The following is a 24,012-nucleotide window of genomic DNA, read 5'->3' as shown; positions in this document are numbered from 1 at the left end:
TGTCGTCTTACCCTTCCATAGTTAATTAACACATGCATACACTAAAAGTCATTTACTTTAGTTGGCTGAATTAGGATATAAAAATTATCAGTGTATTTAAATTTCATTTAACTTAAGCAAAGAGAATAATTTTAACTGAAAGTCTATAACAAAGAATACTAAACAAAGAATACTATTCTTTTCCCAAACAGTTCATGCATAGCAACTAAATAATGGGTTGTCAGAAAAGTCATAATACATGTTCCACTTTGAAAAATAGATCATGACTTTTCCGAAAACCCAACAGACTGCCAGTAGTTCATGGCAGTTGGGCTGATTCATGAATGATTTTTTTTTTTTTTTTTTTTTTTTTTTTTACTAGGCAAGACCTATAATTTTAATCTGCAGCATGGAGGAGGACAAAAAGCTGTGGGAGCAGCACAGACAAAAACTCTTTCACTGCTCTCTCTAATTATTGATAAAAGATGCACATATACATACCACTAAGTACTGACATTTGGATCCTCTCCTTGGGATTAAAAGGATACAGATTTTCAGTGACTTGTCCTAACCTTTTATTACCCATAAATTCTATTTTTAGTATGCAGTTTTGTTGATTGCAATGCTTTTCAGGAATTCAAGCATTGTGCCATAGCATCTGTTTTGTTACCCTGCTGTATATATAATTCTATCACAACGTTAAATAAAGAGCTATAAAATAAACCAGCTAGTAGCATCAAGGCCTTACCTGGTCTCTGGCTCACTGGTGGATTCCCATCAATTCCTGAGAGTATAATGGGAACAGAGCCCAGAGATGTAGTTGGTGTGGTCACCATGGAAGAAGATGCAGCTGTGGTCACCACCACTATGGAGGTGGAGGCAGTGGAAGCAACAGGAAGAGTTATGGTTGGAGAAGATGCTACCAAGGACTTAGGAAAAGCAACTGAAGCCACAGGGGTAGTTATCCCAGTCGTTTTGATAAGGTTCACAGTGGCTGTAGATTGTGTAGGTGTTACAGGGGTGCTGGAATTAGTTTCAGAGACCTCAACAACCTCTGCAGTAGTGGCACCAGAAGAATAAGTAGTTTCTTTAGTTCCCACGTCAGAGATAGCAGTCATAGGTGTCACAGCAGTAACATTTTCTAAAATTACTTGAGGGGTGGTAGTAGTGACAGCAGCAGTCACAGAACTGCACACCTGAACTGGTTCAGAAGAAACCACAGGTGTGACGACCATTAATGGAGAGGGTCTGATACTGAACTTCTGTGGCCCTGTTAGGGGTTGGGGCGTGCTAACTCCAGGTATCTTCTGCTGCAGGGCTCCAACTTTACTCATCACAAACTGTGTGAACACACCACCAGGAGAGGGTCGAGCCGCTGCAAATAAAAATTTGCAGGTCAAAAATCTTCAGTTCTTGTAATTTAACCTCTTAGTGATTGTGTCTATCAACATTAATTGTGCACCACTGGGGCAATTTAAGATACTACTTCCTGTATTGTGTGCCAATACCCACCCACAGAAATCAAATACTGCCCTCAAGCCAAATTATAGTTCTTACCAAGAAAGGAATTAAAATTAGGTGTTACTGTACCCTAGGAGGTGGCACAGTGTATAAAACTCTGGGACCATGAAGTATGAGATCCAAAGTTTGATCCCATCATATGTGCCAGAGTAATACTCTGGTTCTCTCTTTCTCAAATAAATAATGTGTTATTATTAGAGTTCTGGTATGCAATTTAATCAAATTGACAAGACATTAAAAAGACAATACAGTAGTATACAACTTCATCAACTAAAACAGATAAATTCTTCCTCCCTTATTCTAGTTATAAAATGTTTTTATATCACTTCCTTCTGCCCCAGTACCTCCACCTCTTATATGTATCACATTTTAAAAAAAGGAAGGCAGGATGGACATGCTATTTTAAAAGGCCACCAGTTAAAAGATGTTTTTTTTGGGGGGAAGCAAGCTGGATTCTCTCCCTCCCCCACCCCCGGGACAATGGAAGCAAGCTGAATTATTTTTATGGCAGTTGATGCCTATTCTTTCTTGTCACACCAACTCCTGCATTCAGTCAGAGATTTCAATTTTCTACTAGAAGAATAAGAATTTATATTCCTAAATCGATTTGAAATAATAAAAAAGAGAAATCTGGTAAACCAACTGCAAATATTCTCAGAGCTAAAACACAAATGCTTTTATTACAGAATAGCACTGAAAAGTTAAAGAGGTTTTCATTCAAAGAATAAGTATAAACAATGCAATGTTTCCAAAATTATGTTGTAAGTTTTTTTAACCTTAAAGCCTTTACTACTCAAATCACTAATATGATTATTACCAAAAACACCAGCACTCACAGAAAGATTTAATATATACGAATTTCAAGAGAGAGAGGTCCCAGGTTTGATCTATGGCATCAGAAGCCACGGCACAATGGTGTTCTAATCAAAGGTGTGTGTGTGTGTGGGGGGGGCAGCGGGTAGAGAGGGTGTCTGCAAAATAGCTCACCTGGCTACTGCACCCTGTCTGTCAAGCATATAGCTCAGGTTTAAGTCCAGTCCCCAACACAATGGAGGAAACCAGTGCTGTGGTGTCTTTCCCTCTCTGTCTTTTATCTATCTGGGGGGGGGGGGGGGCGGGCGGGGAAGGAAGAAGCCCAGAGCAATGAAGTCCTGGTGATGAGCAAAAACAAAACCAGGGTGGGAAATGAAGTAGGCTGGGAGTCAGAAGACAGTTCAACTGCTCTGGGTGTGTAACTTGCCAGGAATGCAGGTCTGGATTTGAGTCCTAGCACCATATGTAAGTGGCAAGACACCAGAGGAAGCTCTAGTGCTATGTGTCTCTCCCCCTCTCTATCTGAAGTATAAACAATGAAAAACCCGGCCTTACAGTGAGACACTATTACCACTTAAAAAAGAAGTTTGAAGAAGTGGCCATCTTCAAAACTGGGTCCTCAAATATGGTAACAGGTGAGTTATCTACCAGCCCATGAAAATAGATCTCTTTAAAAAATTTAAGCAGGTCCTCTCTTGAAAAAACAACAAACAAACAAACAAACAAAAAACACAAGATAGCTTGGCTGGAAGGACACATGGTTTGTTACACATGGAAACCAGGTTCAGATCCCCAATACATCACATGGGAATACTACAGCACTAGGTAAAGTTTTGCTGCTGTGACGTGTATGTGTGTGTGTTTTAAAGTCAACACAGTGATGAGGCCCCTACAATGAAATAAATAAATGCATTATGTACAAAAATACAACACCTAAATATTTGCTACAGTACTGAAAAAAAAAAAAAGCCTTCTAAAAGTCTGTGAAATCAAACAGAGTTCAGAATACAGACAATTGGGTAACAGAATAATACCAAATTATATTTATACTTTCCATACCTGTATCCATTAGCTAACACCAAGTTATAGTCTTTTTCAAAACATATATATAGTAAAACTTACCAATTGGTCTTTTTGCTGGGACAAATGCCTTCAGATTCTTCCCAGGGCGATTTGTTGTAGTGCCAGAGGAGGAAGTCATTTTGGAATTGGACGTGGAAGGCAACAGGGTACGTGGTTTCCTGGATGCAGCCACCTTGGCATTTGATGCTACCTTGGAGATGACAGTACTGAGGGTTGAGAGGTCCAGGACTGAGGGTCGCAACCTGCCTGTGATATAAGCAGCTAGCCTATTGGCTGGATGCAATGCCCCCATCTGTCCCAATAGCAACTTAGCCTGCGGGTAACTCTTACCATTAACCTGAAACAAGTGGCAAAGAGAAATTCTGTAAAGATAAAATTCTCTTGCTAACTCATCTCCCTTGACAAGGGTTTCATTTATACAAGGTTTCAAGTTTTTGTTTGTTTGTTGGTTTGTTTGTTTTTCTTCAGATTTATGAGGGAAAATAAATGGACTTTTCCTGGAGGGAATAATTAGCAATAATAAATCTCATCTGACCTTCTGAACTAATCAATCTCACTACCTTTATTTTGGTAGTTTAGAAACAGAAAATCTTAGAAACTGGGGCCAGGCAGTGGCACATCTGGTTCAGTGGACACATTATAGTGTGCAAGGACTTGAGTTCAGTTACCTGGTCCCCACCTGCAGGGGGAAAGCTTCACAAGTGGTGAAGCAGGTCTGTCTCTTTCACCATCTAACTCCCCCTCTCCTCTCAATTTCTGTCTCTAATAATAAAGTAATTAATTTTAAAAGAGAAAAATTTTAGGAACTCATCATATCTGCATTCTAAATATGGAAAAGATGTAACTAAATCACACCATTTATTTGATTTATCTTAAAATATTATGAGTCATCAGCATAAGTGACTGCGTTCAATGGTATTTCTCTGATAGAGGTATAATGAACGTCTCAAAAGTTCTTTCAAGCATTCTTCACATTTAAAAAATATATGGAGTCTACTTTAAGTAACAAAGTCACTGTTATAATAAAGCCACTCAGTTTTGGGTATTCAAAAAACTTAACTATGAAGATCAAGTATCTTTACCTCTTAGACAAAACTAAGTTTTTCCATACTACTTTGAAGGTATAAATCTTGGGTAGCAAGATTTAAAGGGGGGGGAGAGAAAGAGAAAGAAAGGAAGGAAGGAAGGAAGGAAGGAAGGAAGGAAGGAAGGAAGGAAGGAAAAGAAAGGAAGGAAGGAAAAGCCTCTTTCTTAACCCTATTGTCTAAATCACATTGCTAGGTAAACTAGAGAGCACCACTCAATCCACTCTCCCCATTATTTAATAGAAGGAGAGTGGTTTGGTTAAGGAAAATAGCTATACCAAGCTACTCTTATCTTTGAAGACACAAAAGAGCTACTTAATTACTATAATTATCCCTACACAAATAAGGAATATCTTTGCACTGAATCTGATACAAAGAACATGACCACTACATCATAAAGAAAAATCTTATACAGATTTCTAGGCTTTGTGGAATGATGTTAAGTTAAGAATGCTTTAGGGCTTACTCTGAAAATCACTCAGCAGGTCTCAAAGCCTTCATTATAGTGATTTGACTATGCAAGTTTCCATTTTAGGATGTCTTTCTGAATCCAGAGGAGAGAACATGAAACTCTTACAGCAATATCTCAGGGACTGTAGACTTACAAAAATCTCAGGTAAATCTTAAATTTATATTTTTTAAAATATAACTATATATATGGCTGGGCAATGGTAGCACATTAGGTTAAGTGCACACAGTGCAAAGAGTAAGGACCAAACACAAGGATCTGGGTTCAAGCCCTCAACTCCCCACGTGCAGAGGGGTAGCTTCAGAAATGGTCTGCAGGTGTCTCTCTCTTGCTCCCCTTCCCCTAATTTTTTCCTGCCCTATCTTTTAAAAAATAAATTTAAAAAATGGCTACAGGAGCAGTGGATCTGTAGTGCTGGCACTGAGCCCCAGCGATAACCCTGGAGGCAAAAAAAAAAAAAAAGGAAAAAGACACAATTATTATTAAGAATTTAAGAAAAGGTGGAGGCAAATAGCATAATGATTATGTGAAGAGACTCTCATGTCTGCGGTTCTGAAGTCCCAGATTCAATACTCACACCACCATAAGCCAGAGCTGAGCAGTGCTCTGGTTAAAAAATAAATAAATAAATAAATATATATATTTATATATATATATATAACCATATAGAATGGTTCTATATGGGTGTGGGAAAGAGGGGAGTTAGAGAAACATGGGATGAATTTCCAGTGAATGCACAAAGATCATGTACTAGAACAGGGCAGATCCAAAGGTCTCAAGTTCAATCTCCCATACCACCATAAGACAGAACTGAGCAGCAGTGCTCTGGTAAAAAATAATAAAGGGGCTGAGTGGTGGTACATGTGGTTGAGTGCACATGCTATCATGCACAAGGAACCCAGTTCAAGCTCCCAGGAGGAAGTTTCATAAGCAGTGAAGTGGTGGTACAGGTGTTTCTATTCCTGTCTTCCTATCTTCCACTTAGTTCTCAATTTCTGCCCTACCAAATAAAATCAATAAATATTTTAAATATTACTATTTAATAATAGTAATAATGATAATAATATAAATAAGAAATAATGGTCCAGGGTGGAAGGTAGATAGCATGATTATGCAAACAGACTCTCATGCCTGAGGCTCTAAAATCTCAGGTTCAATCCCCCACATCACCATAAACCAGAGCTGAGCAGTGCTCTGTTTTTTAAAAAAAAAAAGGTGGGGAGGTTGGGCAGTAGCTTAAGTGCATGTGGCGCAAAGCGTAAGGACCGGCATAAGGATACCGGTTCAAGCCCCTGGTTCCCCACCTGCAGAGGAGTCACTTCGCAGGCGGTGAAGCAGATCTGCAGGTGTCTGTCTTTCTCTCCCCGTGTCTTCCCCATCTCTCTCCATTTCTGTCATATCCAACAACAATGACATTGGCAATAACAATAACCACAAAGCTAAAACAACAAGGGCAACAAAAGGAGGGAAAATGGCCTCCAGGAGCAGTGGATTCATGGTGCAGGCACTGAGTCCCAGCAATAACCATGGAGGCAAAAAAATAAATAAATAAATAAAATCCATAACTAGTAAATCAAGTAGCCTCAGTGGTAATATCACACTTCCACACATTTACTACTATGTTATGAAGTTCATGAAATATTACTGAGCAAGAGCAGTACAGTTTCTATGACTAAACTTTAATTCAGAATTTCTCTTTCCAAAAAATTTTCTTAATGCCAGCATATTTGCCTTAATTATTAAACCACAAGGATATCTAAAACAATAATTATACTCATGAAAACCCCATGAATCAAATGAAGAAAAAAAAAAAACATGTAAAATGTGCCTCAGTTTCTTTTTAATGTTCTATATTTGGGCAATAGCTTAATAAATCTAAAAAGTTCTTCAAGTTCCCAAACATTTGTTGCATTTCTAAAAATTTCTTTTCTCCTTTCATTTGTTTTGAAAGCTGTCTGATACTCAACAAACTATATTGAACTGCTACCTATCCTTGCTTGAATGTTAAAGAATCATTAGAGATCAGACAGTAAAGTTTAAGAGAAGAAACATTCTGGAAGACTACAAAGAAAATTGTAAGCTGATACAGGGCTTTACACTAAGTGTGCCAAAAATTCACTCTAGGTATGCATGTGGGGAAAATGAAGATTCATAATATAAGGGCCCACAAATAACTGAGAAAAAATCAAGATGCTACCAAAATATGAAAAGCTGCTACACCCAGATTAAAGATAATTCTCACCTGGATAAGTCCAGATGTGCTTGAACTGGGTTTACGTTTATAGGCCACAAGCTTCCCTGCAGGAGAAAGTCCTGCATAAAAAGGCAGACCTTTGCCTCCATGTAATCTCTCCCTCACTGAATCCAGGGCATCTGTCTGCACAGGAGAGATACCATCCACTTTCCCAGGGGATAATGGACCATCAGGAGTCTCTGATCCAGATTTCTCAGCCATATCATCTTGGTCTTGACATGATGGCATAGAGATTTTCACACGAGAAGAATAAACAGGAGGGTTCTTCTCACCCCGACTCTTTCGCTGAGAAGCCAACTCAATGATGAAGCTGCCCACCTTAAGTGATTGTGGCATGTTGCTATTGATGTGCTGGGATAAGATGCTCAAAATCTTGTTCCGATCCTCCTCCCAGTTGCAGTCTGAGATGATTTCTATCAGTTTGGTGGGACCACCAGGTGATTTCTGATGCACGTAAGAGGTAGAAGAGGATTCTCCTTCATTGCAGGAAGACTTCCAGCTCTTTTCTGATAAAGACACAAATGCAAGAGCTCAGTATTGCATTTCTATGAGGAGGAACTTTCATAGTTAAATTATTACTCATAACCTGAGAGTTTTCCAGGAAAAAAGGGATTCAAGACAATCAGACTATGATAGACTTCAAAAACCTGCTACATGAGGTCTGTAGGTAACCCTCTGAAAACTGTTCACAAAGTCACAATATCACACAAGAAAGTGTTATTTTGCAATTAGCATGGTTAAGTTTATCTGATAAAGTTTAGTGTTTTGCTAAACATATAGGCAAAGTAAAAAAAACTTGTTGCTTTTTTTAAATAAATCATTCCCATGATCCAAGAGATGGCATAGTGGATAAAGGTATCAAACCCTCAAGCATGAGGTTCAGAGTTCAACAATGAATATGCCCAAGTGATGTTTTGGTTTTCTCACCCTTTCTCCCTACTTTCACCTCTCACTCTCCCATATGTGTATCATTTCCAAAGAAGAAAAAGACACTAACTTGCTCTTATTTCTAAGACTTATTTAAGATACTGAAAGAAGAAAGAGGGGCCGGGTGGTGGCACACCTGATTGAGCAAACCTGTTACAATGCACAAGGACTCAGGTTCAAACCCCCCAGCCCCCACTTGCAGAGGGAAAGCTTCACAAGTAGTGAGTGCTGCAGGTGTCTTTCTGTCTCTCTCCCTCTCTATCTCCCCCCATCCCTCTCAATTTCTGACTGTCTCTATCAAATAAATAATTAAAGATAATTAAAACATTTAAAGAAAATCAGAAAGGTGGTCCAGGAGGGGTGCAGTGATAAAGCTTTGGACTCTCAAGTATGAGGACCCAAGTTCGATTCCCAGCAGCACACGTGCCAGTGATGTGTGATTCTTTCTCTCTCCTCCTATCTTTCTCATAAATAAATAAAAATAAAATCTTAAAAAGAAAAAAAAACAGAAAGAAAGAGAGCCACAGAATAGCCTATGTATTTCTATTTGTGACAAATGGATGCATATAGCATTCACTACATGGTGTACCAGATCCCCTTGGCCTTTATAGTAGACACACAGGAAGATTCCTTCTATCTCAGCAGCCTCCTTTTCAGCTTATTACAGAAATATAACCTTTTTTCTTCTTTACCCATAGGCTATATTGTTCATTTTGATAACTTATTTATGATAACGGTTTGGAAAGAGATAAAAATTGAGAGAAGTGAGTCAGGCAGAAGTGCAGTGGGTTAAGTGCACAAGGCATGAAGCACAAGAACCTGGGTAAGTGTGACTATTAAGTTTATAGGTGTTGCCTATAATTTTGGCTTCCTTAAAACACCCTCTATTCTTATCTCTTGACGGCTGTGTTGCTTAGATGAGGAAAGTTTTCTACAATAATGTCTTATGTTCTCTGCTCCTCTTTCTCTTCTTCCTCAGATATGCCAATAACTTTTAAATTATTTCTGCTAATTAAGTCTGATATTACAGTGATGCAAGGGAGAGAAACTAGGAGCTCAGAGCCTCAAGTATGAAAGCTGTTTGCATAACCATTATGTTGCCTCCTCAACTTTATTAAATATTGTCACATTTTTCAACCTTTGTGTAAAAGAAACTTGTATACACACTTTAAGACTATACTTTTTTGTTTGTTTTGTTCTGAGGGGGATGCCAGAGTTATCACTGGGATTTGGTGCCAACACTACAAAGCCACTGCTTCCAGCAGCCATTTTTCCCCCTTAAAAAAAAAAAAAGGATGGGGAGATAGAGAAGGATAAAGGAAGACAGTCACCTGCAGACCTGTTTCATCACTCATGAAGCATCCTCCCTGCAGGTGGGGAGGGCTCAAACCTGCGTCTCTGAGCTTGGTATTGTGTGCACCTAACCAGGTGCACCACCACCTGGCCCCAAGACTATATGGGGTGTGTGTGTGTGTGTGTGTGTGTGTGTGTGTGTGTGTATGTGTGTGTATGTGTGTGTATGTATATATATATGATCATTTATTTATTATGAATAGAGACAGAGAAAAACTGTGAGGGAAGGGGGAAATAAGAGTGGGAGAGAGACCTGCTTCCCCAGTTGTGAAGCTTTCCCACTGCAGGTGGGGAACCAGGGGTTTGAACCCGAATCCGTTCACACGGTAATGTGTGTGCTTAACCAGGTATGCCACCACCTGGCTGACTATAAGGTATTTTTAAAAGGATGTTTTAATAAAAGAATGAATAAGCATATCACTCTGGCATATACAACAGCAGATAAAACTGGGAATCTCATGCCTACAAGTGCAAATACTCTATCCAGTGTGCCACCCCTTGTTTTATTTAATACTATTGTTTCTAGGTGTAACATGTCATAAAATGTTAGGATGGCAGCAGATAGCTACAAACAGGATAGATATATGCACATGGACTGTTAAGTGTTTGGGCATCCCCACTGTTACAATCTATTTCTTTCTTTCTTTTTTAAAGAAGTATTTTATTTTTGAGAGCGATGCAGATACAAAAAGGCACAGAGAGAAACACCAGAGTACTGCTCAGCTCTGGCTTATGGTGGTATGGGGAATTGAACCTGGGACTTCAGAGCCTCAGGTCTGACAGTCTCTTTGCATAATCATTATGCCAACTACCCCTGCCCATCCCTACTGTTATAATCTAGATGTATATAATACAGAATAAGACCTTTTGATTTATCATAATTAGCGTTCTAACCTTGTGATTTATCAGATTCATCCTCCAGGTCACAGGTCATTGGTTTCAAGGACTGCTGTTCAGAATCAGGTTCCTAAGAGATAATAACACAAAAGTACTTCAGTATGTATTTATTATCAAGAAAGATTGGGACATAGAATTAATAGTCTCATAGTTTAAAAGAAATCAAAATGGCAATAGCTTCCTTCACATTAACACAAAAAGCTACAGTAATATCACGCTATAAAATGATCATCAAAAACAAGTAGTGGGGCTGGGCGGTGGCAAAGCAGGTTAAGTGCACAGGCCACAAAGCACAAGGACCTGCATAAGGATTCTGGTTCAAGCCCCAGGCTCCCTACCTGCGGGCGGGGGGGGGGGGGGTTGCTTTGCAAATGGTGAAGCAGGTCTGCAGATGTCTATCTTTCTCTCTGTCTTCCCCTCCTCTCTTGATCATCTCTCTGTCCTATCTAATAACAGTAATAACAAGGGCAATAAAATGGGGAAAATGGCCTCCAGGAGCAGTGAATTTGTAGTGTCGGCATTGAGCTCCCGAGATAACCCTGGAGGGAGAAAAAAATGAAAAGCAGCTTTTATATGTTTTGCTAGTAAAATTCATAAAGAATTTTATCTTTATACACTGTACTTTAATATCCTAGGGAGACAATATCATGGTTATGTAAAAGATTTTCAGGCCTGAAGCTCTTATGTCACAGGTTCAATCCTCAGCACCACCATCCGTCAGGGCTGAGCAGTGTCTGATCTGTCTCTCTCTCATTAAATTAAATTAAATTAAAAAAACAACACTGCACTTTATACAGTATTCTAGTAAGGGGGGAGATTGATGCCTAATAGAGTCAACTTCAGTTATTTAGAAAAATAACTGAGGAAATTCCAATAATTACAAAAAATAATTGGCTTAAAATCAGAAATGTTTATTAGTTCATTAGTAGTGACAATACTTAATTTCTCTAAGGGACTGAGACTAGACAAATAATTCAGTTGGATAATGTGCTGTTCTGCCATGTGTACAACTCAAGCCTAGGCCCCACCTACCTCATCTAAAGGAATCTTCAGTATGCTATGGTCCCCATCCCATCCCATCCCCACTTCAAATTCTGTCTCTATCTAGAGATAAATAAATATAGCCCTAAAGAACTTATCTCTAGAAAAAGTTAAAAAGAGAAAAACTTATTTACAAGTCATGAAGGACTTTTCTGCCTAACAAGAATAATTATTTTGTTAACATTACAAATTCTAATACCAAAGCCAGGAAACTTGGAAGTTAAAAAGAGAACTCGTGCTGTATGTAATTCACCTTTGGACCACAGTTCTCAGGGCTAGAATGGCATGACCTCTGTTGTTGAAATGATGGAGATGGTAATGGTGATGGTTTTCTCTGCTCATCCTTTTTCCTTTCATAAACTCGAACTCGGGCACATGTCATCATACTTTCAAAATACAGGTAGACTGGATCCTTGTCCTCTTCTCTAATCTGTCAATTTCAAACAACAAAACATACCATAAGCTGAAGGAAAAAAAGTCTCCCAGGCTTTAAAAGAATGTTTACTCTTGGTTTCAATTACAGTAATTGAAATTGTTAACTGCAAACTCTATAAAGTTTAATAGTATTAGTATACTGCATATGTGCTAAGTCTTGGGGCAGACACAAAGAATCCAGTTCTTGGGGACCAGGATGTAATGCATGGTGCGAAGCACAAGGACCAGTGCAAGAATCACAGTTCAAGCCTCTGGTTCCTCACCTGTGGGGGGGATTTCACAAGTGGTGAAGCAGGTCTGCAGGTGTCTTTCTTTTTTACTTATTTATTTTATTATCTTTATTTATTTATTAGATAGAGACAGTCATAAATTGAGCGGTAGGGAGAGACAGAGAGGGAAAGAGACAGAAAGACACCTGCAAACCTGCTTTACCACTCACAAAGCTTTCCCCCTGCAGGTGGGGACTGGGGGCTCGAAACTGGGTCCTTGAGCAATGCAACATGTGCGCCACCACCTGGCCCCAGTGTCTATCTTTTATCCCCCCTCCTCTCACGATTTCTTCCTGTCCTATCCAATAAAGGCAACAAAAGAGAAAAAATGGCCTCCAAGAGCAGTGGAATCATAGTGCAGGCACCAAGCCCCAGCGATAGCCCTGGAATGGAAATAAATAAATAAATAAATAAATAAATAAAACTGGTTCTCAGGAGTCGGGCGGTAGTGCAGTGGGTTAAGTACACGTAGCACAAAGTGCAAGGACCTGTGGCACAAAGTGCAAGGACCTGTCAGGAACCCGGTTCAAGCCCCTGGCTCCCACCTGCAGGGGAGTCGCTTCACAGACAGTTAAACAAGTCTGCAGGTGTCTCTCTGTCTTTCTTCCCCTCTATCTCCCCCTTCTCTCTCAGTTTCTCTCTGTCTCTATCCAATAAAAAAAATAATAAAGTTAAAAAAAAAGTAAAAAAAATAAAACTGGTTCTCTACCAGAATACTAGAATCATACCGGAACAGTGTTTCTCAAAAAAAGAGGAAGAAAAAAAAAAGGACAAGTATCAAGATTTTTTAAAATGTTTTAATTATCTTCATTTATTTATTGCATAGAGACAGCCAGAAGTCAAGGATGGGGGGGACAGATAGGGAGAGAGATAAACAGAGATAGAGAAGCCCTGCTACACCACTTGTGAAGTTTTCCCCTGCAGGTGGAGAGCCAGGGGCTCAAACCCTGATTCTTGCACACTGTAACATGTGCACTCAACCAAGTGCTCCACCACCTGGCCCCAAGTATCAGGATTTTAAAAAATATTTTACTTATTGGATAGAGACAAACAGAGAGGATAGGGAGAGGGAAAAAGAGACACCCACAGCACTGCTTTACCACTTGTGAAGCATCCCCCCTTCAGGTGGAAAGTGGAGTTTGAACCTGAGTCCTCATAAATGGTAATGTGCTGAAACAGGTACACTACCATCTAGCCCCTAGATTTAATAGTTCATCATTTTCTATGGAGTCAGGGATGCAAACCCAGAGCATAACACAAAAAGAAAGCATACACTATACTTGAGTCACTTTCCCAGTCCCCCATCCCACCCTGTTTTTTCTCCCCCAATGTAAATGAAATGAAGCAAACTGGAAGGTGTACAGTGTATGAAATCCCAGGTTTGATCCCCAGCAATCACATGAGCCAGAATGATGTGATCGTTCTCTCTCTCCTCCCCTTTCATTCATAAATAAATACATGAGAGGGGGTCAGGCAGTAGCACAGGAGGTTAAGTGCAGGTGACGCAAAGCTCAAGGACCAGTGTAAGGATCACAAGCAGTGAAGCAGGTCTGCAGGTGTCTTTCTCTTCACCCTCTATGCTCCCCCCACCCCCGCCGTGTCTCTCTGTCCTATCCAACAATGACATCAATAACAACCGTGATAATAACTACAAGGGCAACAAAAGGAAATAAAAAATTATTTAAAAAGAAAGGGGGGACATGAACAGGGAATATTAAAATAAATTTAATAATAAAAATATTTAAGTTAGGGGAGTTGGGCGGTAGCACCAGGACCTGTAAGGATCCCGGTTCGAGCCCCCAGCTCTCTACTTGCAGGGGAGTCGCATCACAGGCAGTGAAGCAGGTCTGCAGGTGTCTTTCTCTCCCCTCCCCCCATCTCTCCTCCTCTCTCGATTTCTCTGTCCTATCCAATGACAACAACAACAACAATAATAACAACCACAACAATGATAAAACAAGGGCAACAAAAGGGAGAAAAAATGGGTCTCCAGGAGCAGTGGATTCATGGTGCAGGCACCGAGCCCCAGTAATAACCTTGGAGGCAAAAAAAAAGTTACTATCAAGTTCTTCTTTTTTTTTTAATTTAAGAAAGGATTAATGAACAAAACCATAGGGTAGGAGGGGTACAACTCCACACAATTCCCACCACCCAATCTCCATATCCCACCCCCTCCCCCGATAGCTTTCCCATTCTCTATCCCTCTGGGAGCATGGACCCAGGGAGTATCAAGTTCTTCTATTTAACAGTCTTCACAATAATATACTATAAACTGTTATTTTGTTTTTTAAATATTTATTTTTTAGTATTTATTTATTTACTCTCTTTTGTTGCCCTTGTTTTTATTGTTGTAGTTATTATTGTTGTTATTGATGTCGTCATTGTTGGATAGGACAGAGAGAAATGGAGAGAAGAGGGGAAGACAGAGTGGGGAAGAGAAAGATAGACACCTGCAGACCTGCTTCACCACCTGTGAAGTGACTCCCCTGCAGGTAGGGAGCCGGGGGCTTGAACCAGGATCCTTACGCTGGTCCCTGCGCTTTGCGCCACCTGCACTTAAGCTTTGCTACCACCCCAACACCCCTACACTGTTATTTTAAATCACCCACTTATCTCTTAATTTGCTTTGGGCTGGACATAGCTTTGGGCTTGGGAGATATACCAAGGACAGTGAAGCGGTATGTTGTCACAGCTCTCCTTCCTTCCACCTCCACCCACATAAAAAGTATAAAAAGCTGGATCAGGGAGTCAGGAGGTTATCATGTGTGCATGAGGTCCCGAGTTAATTTCTCAGAGTTACCATGTGGAGATGGAGACTGACGAGAGGGGCTCACACTTTTGTAGAGTGCCGGCACTGCCCTATATGCAAACTAGGTTTGATCCCTGCACCCACCACACTAAAGGAAGCTTGAGGGCTATGGTTTCTCTCCACCTCCACCCATGCCTATATATGAAGTCAGAACAAAGCAGTGAATTCTCTGCAGTGACTTTAAAACAATGTGTACACACACACACACACACACACACACACACACAGAATAATGCTTTTAAAAAGATGAGTTATATAAAAAGGAACTATTGTTTAAATCTGTTTTTAATCATTGTTTACTAGTAAGTGCTACATAATCTGGTTTCTCTTCATATCGCATAAATCTTTCACCTTTACTAACAAGTACTACATATCAATTTTTGACCTTCTAAATCACAAGATTTTTTTGTATTTTCAAAAGATGCTTGCAAGGCATGCTGCAAAGAAGATCTTCAGGGTTGGTGGTGGCACACCTAGCAGAGTACACACGTCACCATCTGCAGTTACTCATGTTCAAGTACCTGGTCCCCATCTGCAAGGGATTAGCTTTAACAAATGGTGATGCAGTGCTACAGATGCCTCTCCCTTCCTCTCCCTCTCTATTTCCCCTTCTCTCTCAATATCTGTCAGGAAGGGAAGGAGCTACTTTCTGCCCCAATGCAGATTACAAATTCTATCCTTGTCTCTGACACCATCTTCCCAGACATATTTGTAGTCCACCTAGATGTTAGCTATCAAGCTCAAACAAAAATGACCAAAGTCATGGGCTCCTGGGATCAAACCTAAAATAGACCTCCTAGCTTCTTTTCACCCCAAAATCCCTATTTTCATCTGCTGAAATCCTACTTTTGGTGTCTGTTTATTAAATAATTTGCACTGCTTTATCTTACCACCTTTCAGCCTCCAAGGTGCAAATACTTCTGAGTCCATGAAAAAATGACATTAGGAAGCAATAATAGTTGTTGGTGTGACTTAGGAAGAGAAAGCGGGGCCAGGTGGCGGTGCACCTGGTTTAGCACACATTTTACAGTGTGGTAGGACCTGGATTAGAGCCCTAATCACCACCTGCAGGGGAGAAAGCACTGAATGGTGATGAAGCATTGTTGCAGGTGTCTCTCTATCCCTCTCAATTTCTATCTCTAGCCAATAAATAAGATAATAAAAAAAGGGAGAAAGCAGGACCTATAAAAAAGGGCAAATATATATGTCTATAAAAATATAGACAGATATTCATAGAAATAATAGTCAACCCACATCTGTGACCTCAGGAGAACTACTGCAGTTTCCAATGGAGGGAATAGGGACACAGAACTTTAGTGGTGCCAACAGTGTGGAATCATACCCCTTTTATCCCATAATTTTGTAAACCAATACTGGACCACTAATAAAAAATAAATAAAATCTTCATGAGCTTTGAAGGGCTGACTATATTTGAGATCTACCATTCAACTCCACTTTTAAGTATCAGAAACTAATCAGATCAAGTTTATAAAAAAAAAATTTTAATAAAGAGAAAAAAAGCTTATAGACTTATTACCTGAAAGTAAAATGATTCAAAGAACAGAAACCAAATATCTAGTTAGAATCAATCATCCCTAAATGATATTCTGTTATTTTTTCAATAAAAGACAAAACTAAAGCCTTACCACAGGATTAGCTTTGGGAGCATATGCTCGTGCAGGTTTAGTTCCAGTCAGCAGTTTGCCCTTCACAGTAGTAGATAATGTGTCTGTCTGAGGCAACAGCAATGGTTTCACAGGCTCAATGACAGAAGGTGTTGGGATATAAACTGGCTCCGGATCTACTTCGCCTTCTACTTTAACCCATAACGGATAATGTCGAACAGGCTGTTCAGGCTCTGTTTCACATAAAGCTTAACAAAAAGAAGGGCAAGTTTTAGGTAGCTTTGGCAACATAAGTTTACTGAGTTATACTGGCAAATCAAAAATGTGTTCCCTCATAAAAAGCAGTAACTGAATAATACAACCAAACCCATGCAAAAAGCCCTGTAAAACCTTTTGCTGCTTCCATGCACCTTTATCAAGTGCCTCTAGAAATCTCAGCCATTTTTTGATGAAACTAGTTTATGAACATCCTTATATAATCTGGATACAAGTATTCAAATATTAGAAATCTCATTTTTCACTATAACTTATGTTGTTACTAACTACCTTAATATGTTAAAGACTTGAATTTATCATTTTTTTTAACTAATCAAATGTATGAATTTTTCCTCTCAGAATTGTTTTTCTCTCATACACACAGCTGTTTAAACTGAGGTAATTTATACACAGCAATAAATCTACTGCATGCATTATCAGGATGTGGAATGAAACTAGATTATCTAGAGAACTTCCATGCAGACATAGAGAAAACATGCTAACTCCACAAAGACAGCAGCCCTGGCTGGGTATTTTTTACTTCCTTTTCTTTTCTAACCAATATTACAACAAATAACATTTTTGAACAAGGACCTGTTACACAACAGAAATGCATACTCTATGCAGTGCATCACACAGCACATAGAGTATTAAGTACTTCAAATATATTTCCAAGTAAGCATACTCTCGAAAAAGCAAAATTGTAGTTTTAATTCTCAATACTCACTATATTCCAGCTTCTTTCTCTTCCTTTTCTCTTTCAATTGTTCTTCATCCTCCCTGACTGCTGCTACTGCTGCTTCTTCTCTTTGTTCCTCTCCTAAACCATCATAAAATACTGGATCACGTTGAGTCTTCCTCTGGAAATGCTTAGTTTTTGACCCCCCTTTCACAAGTACAACTTTTCTTTTCAAACAAGTGCAGCCAAACATGCAGTCTGGTCGGCGGCAGTGAGTCGGCTGGCGCTTTTCCAAAGCTAGACTGGAACATACACAACCCAATCGACAGAAGTCATTGTTGCATGGAGGGGCTCTTTTCCTTATGATTGTGTGGATGGGTTTGGTTTTGAGAGATGCCTAATATAAAACAGAAAATTGTAAATCTACTATTTCCTCAACACCAACAAACTAGATAAAAACTGTAGAAATATAGTCATATATGTTTGTGTAAGTCCAGCCACTGCTCCTGCTCCAATCTCTGAACAACCTCCTGGGCTATATTTACATAATGCTATATGAGCCAGGTGAGCATATGATTATACTGTCTCCCTCTGTTGGAAGGAGGGATTTACTCTTTGTAAAAAATATTTTATTTATTTCCTTTTGTTGCCCTTGTTTTATTGTTGTAGTCATTGTTATTGATGTCATCATTATTGGATAGGACAGAGAGAAATGGAGAGAGGAGGGGAAGACAGAGATGGGGGGAGAGAACGATAAGACACCTGCAGACCTGCTTCATCACCTATGAAGCGACTCCCCTGCAAGTGCAGAGCTAGGGGCTCGAACCAGGATCCTTACACCAGTCCTTGAGCTTTGAGCCACGTGCTCTTAACCTGTTGTGTTACTGCCCGACTCCCGGGATTTACTCTGAAGTATTAAAGAATACAGAAGATATCTTCTGAATTGTAAGGTAACCAAATGCCCAAACCTCTGCCACTACCACTGTCCCTCAAAAACTAATTTTTGTAGCTAATCATGCTTAAAGAAAACAATACTTACTTGAGCTGTAAGCAGAGTTGTTAAGGATACATCTGCGCGTTCTTCAGTGATATAGGTCCTTGGTTTTCCTTCCCAAAGTGCGCAGTCTTCCAGGTCCATTAGCTTCACCTGAGATTTAGACAAGCCTGGAGGACGAGTTCCCTGTTGCTGTTGCTGCTGTTGCTGTGCCTGTCGCAAACTTATCTGCTTTGGGAATATATTTTCATCTAAACTTGACACAATGAAGTTATTCACCTGACTTTCTGAAATAGTGGTTGATGAGTTCCTTGTAACTTTATCTCCTGAACTTGCATGAGGTTGTTTCTGCTTTGGTGAAACAGGGTATGGCAAAATAGATTTATAAGATGATTTAGTTCTACAAGTGGCCTGTTTGTTTTGAGACTTCCCCTTTCGAGAAGCCATGGGCACAGAATGAGGTTTCAAAGCATGAGAGGTAGAAGGGGAAATGATAGACTGCTTCTTAAGTACACTGTCAAGTGTTCGAACATAGCTGGTACTCTTTGTGGGCAGCTGGTATACTACAGGAGATGTGGGAGCATTAGAAGAGAAACCCATGCTTGTTTCCATCAGCTTGCCTTCATTTTCCAAATATTCATCTAGCTTATCACTGCAGAAAGCAGAACGGTTTTTCAGTGAGCATTCTGAATTTCCACCTAAAAATAAACAAAATTATAAATAAATTGACACACACACACATACACACACCAGAGCACTGCTTAGCTCTGACTTATGGTGGTGCTGGGGATTAAACATGGGACCTTTGGTGACTCAGGCAATGAAGTCTTTTTGTATAGCCATTATGCTGTCTCCCCAGCCCAAATAAATCTATATAAACAAGCATCTTTAAGTCTCTAGAAAAAATACACTACAAAATGTCAGAAGCAAGTCATTACAAGCTACTATATTGTTTAATTATTCCTTCTCAGAAGGAAAGATGTAAAACCAGTGAAAAGACTGAATAGTATGTATGTACTAATCATCTTAAAATCCATTCCTTAAGAGTTCCTTACCCTAACATGATCAAATTACATATTTAGCATTAAATTTTGGAAAAACTAAGTAGTAAATATCATTAATGGCAAGTGTTTCCAAACACTTAGAACTCATAACCTTAATATGAAGACCACACTATTAAGTAAAAACATAACAACAAAATATACTAAAATAAACCAAACCACAATAGAATGTCAAGAGGCTAATACTGATACAAAATGCAAGCTCGTGCTGCACAGCAGGTACACTGCCATCCAAAAGGCCCCTTCCTGCTCAATTTCTCTCCCTCTATCCAAAATAAATAAAGAAAAAACTAAAGTAGGAACAACAGATAAACAGTAAAAATGCTTGGATAAGAATAAAATTTCACAGTAAATTTCCAGGATTCACACCACACAGCTCTAGAATAATGTCTGAGAATGATGTATTTTATAATTTCAGGAATAATAGAAAGGAAATGCTATTAAGAAAGTTTGCATGGACTATTTAAACCTGAAATGTTTAGTTAGGAATTCCAAGATCAGGGCCACCCAAATACAGGGAATGAACAAAATTTTACAGGACAATTACTTTCAGTTTATTTCTAAGAAATTTAAGAGATAAAACTACCACCAAAATTTAACTTCAGGAGCAGGTCCCAGAATATATTTATGAATATTTATTTTGTTTTACCAGAGCACTGCTCAATTCTTAATTTCAGTGGTATTGGTGAGTCAACCTGGGACCTTGGAGAATTTCATAACCATTTGCTACCTTCCCAATTGGTATTTAAAATAATAATAATAGCTATTATTATTATTTGAGCTGATCACCTTCGTTCCTAGATGAAGAAGCACTATGAAACTTCCCCCTCCATCCCTTGATCTTGGTAAAGTCATTGGTCTTTCCTGTCCTAGAAACAAAAGGAAATCCAGCATCTATAAAAGAAAATAAAATTAATAAATCAGTACTTCATTACAATGAAGACTGAAAGGAACAAATCACTGTTAAAGAGTATACCAAAAGATCTACTTTATGGAGCCAGGTGGTGGCACACCAGTTGAGCACACATGGGCCCAGTTTTAAGCCCTAGTTCCCCTCTGCAGGGAGAAAGCTTTGCAAGTGGTTAAACAGTGCTGTAGGTGTCTGTTTCTTTACCTCCCCATCCCTCTCCATTTCTGGCCGTGTCTATCCAATAAATAAATAAATATAATTTTTTTTAAATCTACTTTAGATTCTACTAAATTATCTCTAACAAATGCAGCTTTCTATTTATATCAAAATTATGTTGCGCTTTACAAAAACTACACACTCACCAGGAGAGGCAGGGTTGGTTCCCATAAAGTTCCAGAAAGGAAAACTATTAGCTGGAGCCAATGGTAGCTGTACTCCTAAGTATTTAAGATCAATGCTCATTGTTGGATCCACCGAATTCAATTTTAAGCCAACTGTAAGAAAAAGAGCCACAAATCATGTTGGCTTTTTAAAGTGGAGGAAAGGGTGTGTGCGTGCACATGTGTGCACTCACATACTCAACACACCCACACACACATATAATGAAAAGCAAATACAGTTTTGGGGGGGGTGCAGGGAGCAGAGGTGCAGATGAGTCTATGGTGTTTGTCACCTTGTATTAAATATCTGGGTGAACCTTGAGTGTGGTCAGCACCAGTGGGATGCTTCTAACAGAAAAAGAAGAGGTTGAGAGAAATATGGTTATGTGTTGATGATAAGAGTGAATGGGCCATCTTCTTGCTAGAGCTGCACGGATATGAATTCTGTTAACTACCTAAAGGAAAGTAAAAGCACTTCCTTCCTACGCCAGAATTCTGATGACAAGTAGGGTGCAACAGACAACTTAATTACATGCAATTTCTGCCTCTTATCCTAAATAAATAAATTTTTAAAAAAGATTTATTTGGGGGCTGAGTTGTGGCATACTGAATTGAGTAAATGCACTACCATGTACAAGAACCAAGGCTCAAACCCCTATTCCCCATCTGTAGGGGGAAGCTTCACAAGCAATAAGGCAGGTCTGCAGGTGTCTATATTTCTCCTTATCTCTCCCATTCCTCAATTTCCTTCTGTCCTATCAAATAAAACTGAAAGAAAAATGGGGGGGGGCGTTTGATATGGCCACCAGGAGTGGTGGATTTGTAGTGTAGGCACCAAGCCCCAGCAATAACCCCATGGCAATTTTTTTAAAGTCTGATATGATGATGATGGTAAGTTCAATACCTACTGCCACTCTGGAATATATGATGTTGGGAATTGAATGTGGTGCCTTACAAATGAAGTCCTACTGTACCACTGAGTTATCTTTCTGGTCACAAGTATTTTTTATTTTATAGTTTTTCTTCCTTTTAATGTGATTGATTCAAAACAACTCATTTTTAGTCACATTTTTGTACTAAGTCCTCATGAAGCCCCATTAGTAGTCCTACTAACAAAAAGAAATTTGCTCTATCTCTACTCACTCCCCACTCAAGACTAAATAGAATGAAAAAGTTGATTTAAGAGCAAATAAATACAAGATGCACTGGTGCTGCTTTAAAAAAAATAAAAATAAGAGAGTTCGGCAGTAGCACAGCAGGTTAAGCGCATGTTGCGCAATGCGCAAGGACTGGCATAAGGATCCTGGTTCGAGGCCTCAGCTCCCAACCTGCAGGGGAGTCACTTCACAAGCAGTGAAGCAGGTCTACAGGTATCTATCTTTCTCTCCCCATCTGTCTTCCCTTCCTCTCTCCATTTCTCTCTGTCCTATCAAACAATGACAACATCAACAACAATAACCACAATAATAAAAAACAAGGGCAAAAGGGAATGAATAAATATTAAAATTTTGAAAAAAATAAAAATAAAAACCTTGAGGTCTGTGAGGTAGCACAGTAAATAAGCACTGGACTCTCCAGTGTTCTGAGTTTGAACTCTCCTGAGTTCAATCCCTGGCAGCACATGTTCCAGAGTAATGCTCTACTAATTTTAATCTTTCTCATTAATAAGTGCACTTCCCTCTATGTGCACTTAACCTACTGCACCACCACCCAGCCTCCCAAACATAAATTTTGAAGGAGGAACTCAAGGCAAACACTTTCATTATCTTTATACCAGGGGGTTGAATAGCTCAGTGACTATAAACATTAGATACTTTAACTTGTTTCCTTGAAAATTTAAGTTCAGATATTTTTATCAGGAGTATATTCAGGGGTGTGTGTGTAAATTTTATCAGCTATGGGGGAGCAAAAGGTGTATTTTTAAGAAAATATTACCTTCCTGAAGACCAGGATGAATCACCTGTTTGTGCCGCAAGGCCTTCAAATCTTCGATCAATTCCTTTTCCAACTGGGAAATTCTTGCTCTGCAACCTACTTAAAATGAAATGAAAATAAGCTACTGTCTATTATAGAATAGTGAACATTGAATCTCTCTAATTTAGAGCCAGTTCCCAAATAAATCACTCCTTTTATACGGTTATAAAATACCTGGGTCATTTGTGGTTGATGCCTGAAGACTAGAGGATTCCTCTGTTGTCCCATCAACTGCATGAATATCTAGAGCTTCCTATATTAAAAAAAAAAAAAAAAAGAAGAAAACAAAGAAATGTAGTTGTATCACTTCTATAGAAGTTTAAAAGTAAACCAGGAGCATTTCTATGTTTTTTTTATTTTTTTAAATTTTTTATTTATAAAAAGAAAACATTGAAAACGACAAGGGCAACAAAAGGGAAAATAAATAATAAATATATAAAAAATAAATAAAGGAAACATTGACTAAACCTTAGGATAAGAGGGGTACAACTTCACACAACTGCCACCACCAGAACTCTGTATCCCATACCCTTCCCGATAGCTTTCCTATTCTTTAACCCTCTGGGAGTATGGACCCAAGGTCACTGTGGGATGCAGAAGGTGGAAGGTCTGGCTTCTGTAATTGCTTCCCTGCTGAACATGGGCACTGATAGGTCGATCCATACTCCCAGCCTGTCTTTCTCTTTCCCTAGTGGGGAAGGGCTCTGGGGAAGTGGAGATCCAGGACACATTGGTGGGGATGTCTGTCCAGGGAAGTCTGGTCGGCATCATGCTAGCATCTGGAACCTGGTGGTTGACAAGAGAGTTAACATACAAAGCGAAACAAATTGTTGACCAATCATGGACCTAAAGGCTGGAACAGTACAGATAAAAGTTGGGGGGCCCTCCATTTTGTAGATAGCTAGTAGGCATATTGCAAAGGGCCTGTGACGATACTAGTGTTTTATTTTTTAATTCCTGAGCCTGAAATCTGATATGCAGTTGGACCCTAATTATTGTCTAGGGAGGTGATGTCATGGCTGGCAGAAGGACGAGAAAGCTGGATCAGGGAAGAGAGTAGCTCCTAAATATGGGAAAAGTGTATAAATATTGTTTACTTTAAACCCCATCGATTTGATGTGATCTGGGGCCCATATTTAGCTCAGGAGCCTATGTGACCTCTGCATCCCTGTAGATCTGACCTCACATTCTGTGGTAAT

The 24,012-nt window shown here is 39.3% G+C and overlaps 1 protein-coding gene across 24 annotated transcripts in view; it reads right to left on the bottom strand.

Annotated features, from left to right (window-relative positions):
• MGA (MAX dimerization protein MGA) overlaps positions 1-24,012 on the bottom strand; it is a 127,572-nt gene that overhangs the window by 30,446 nt on the left and 73,114 nt on the right. For 7 of the 24 annotated variants that reach the window (XM_060175017.1, XM_060175019.1, XM_060175016.1 and 4 more), the window contains exons 4-15: positions 22,988-23,066; positions 22,775-22,873; positions 20,822-20,953; positions 20,339-20,443; positions 18,534-19,186; positions 17,543-17,891; positions 16,582-16,808; positions 11,676-11,852; positions 10,379-10,451; positions 7,193-7,710; positions 3,436-3,733; positions 728-1,354 (exon numbers count right to left, since the gene is read on the bottom strand). In XM_060175017.1, the coding sequence (XP_060031000.1) occupies positions 728-1,354; positions 3,436-3,733; positions 7,193-7,710; positions 10,379-10,451; positions 11,676-11,852; positions 16,582-16,808; positions 17,543-17,891; positions 18,534-19,186; positions 20,339-20,443; positions 20,822-20,953; positions 22,775-22,873; positions 22,988-23,066 (3,337 nt within the window). Of the gene's footprint in view, positions 1-727; positions 1,355-3,435; positions 3,734-7,192; positions 7,711-10,378; positions 10,452-11,675; positions 11,853-16,581; positions 16,809-17,542; positions 17,892-18,533; positions 19,187-20,338; positions 20,444-20,821; positions 20,954-22,774; positions 22,874-22,987; positions 23,067-24,012 lie in introns of those variants that run through there. The other 17 variants (XM_060175028.1, XM_060175023.1, XM_060175024.1 and 14 more) reach the window with 13 other exon arrangements.

The sequence above is a fragment of the Erinaceus europaeus genome, chromosome 16 (assembly GCF_950295315.1).
Source record: "Erinaceus europaeus chromosome 16, mEriEur2.1, whole genome shotgun sequence".
Taxonomy (NCBI): Eukaryota; Metazoa; Chordata; class Mammalia; order Eulipotyphla; family Erinaceidae; genus Erinaceus; species Erinaceus europaeus.
Note: the sequence above shows the minus strand (reverse complement) of the source record. Positions and strands in the feature narration are given on the sequence as shown.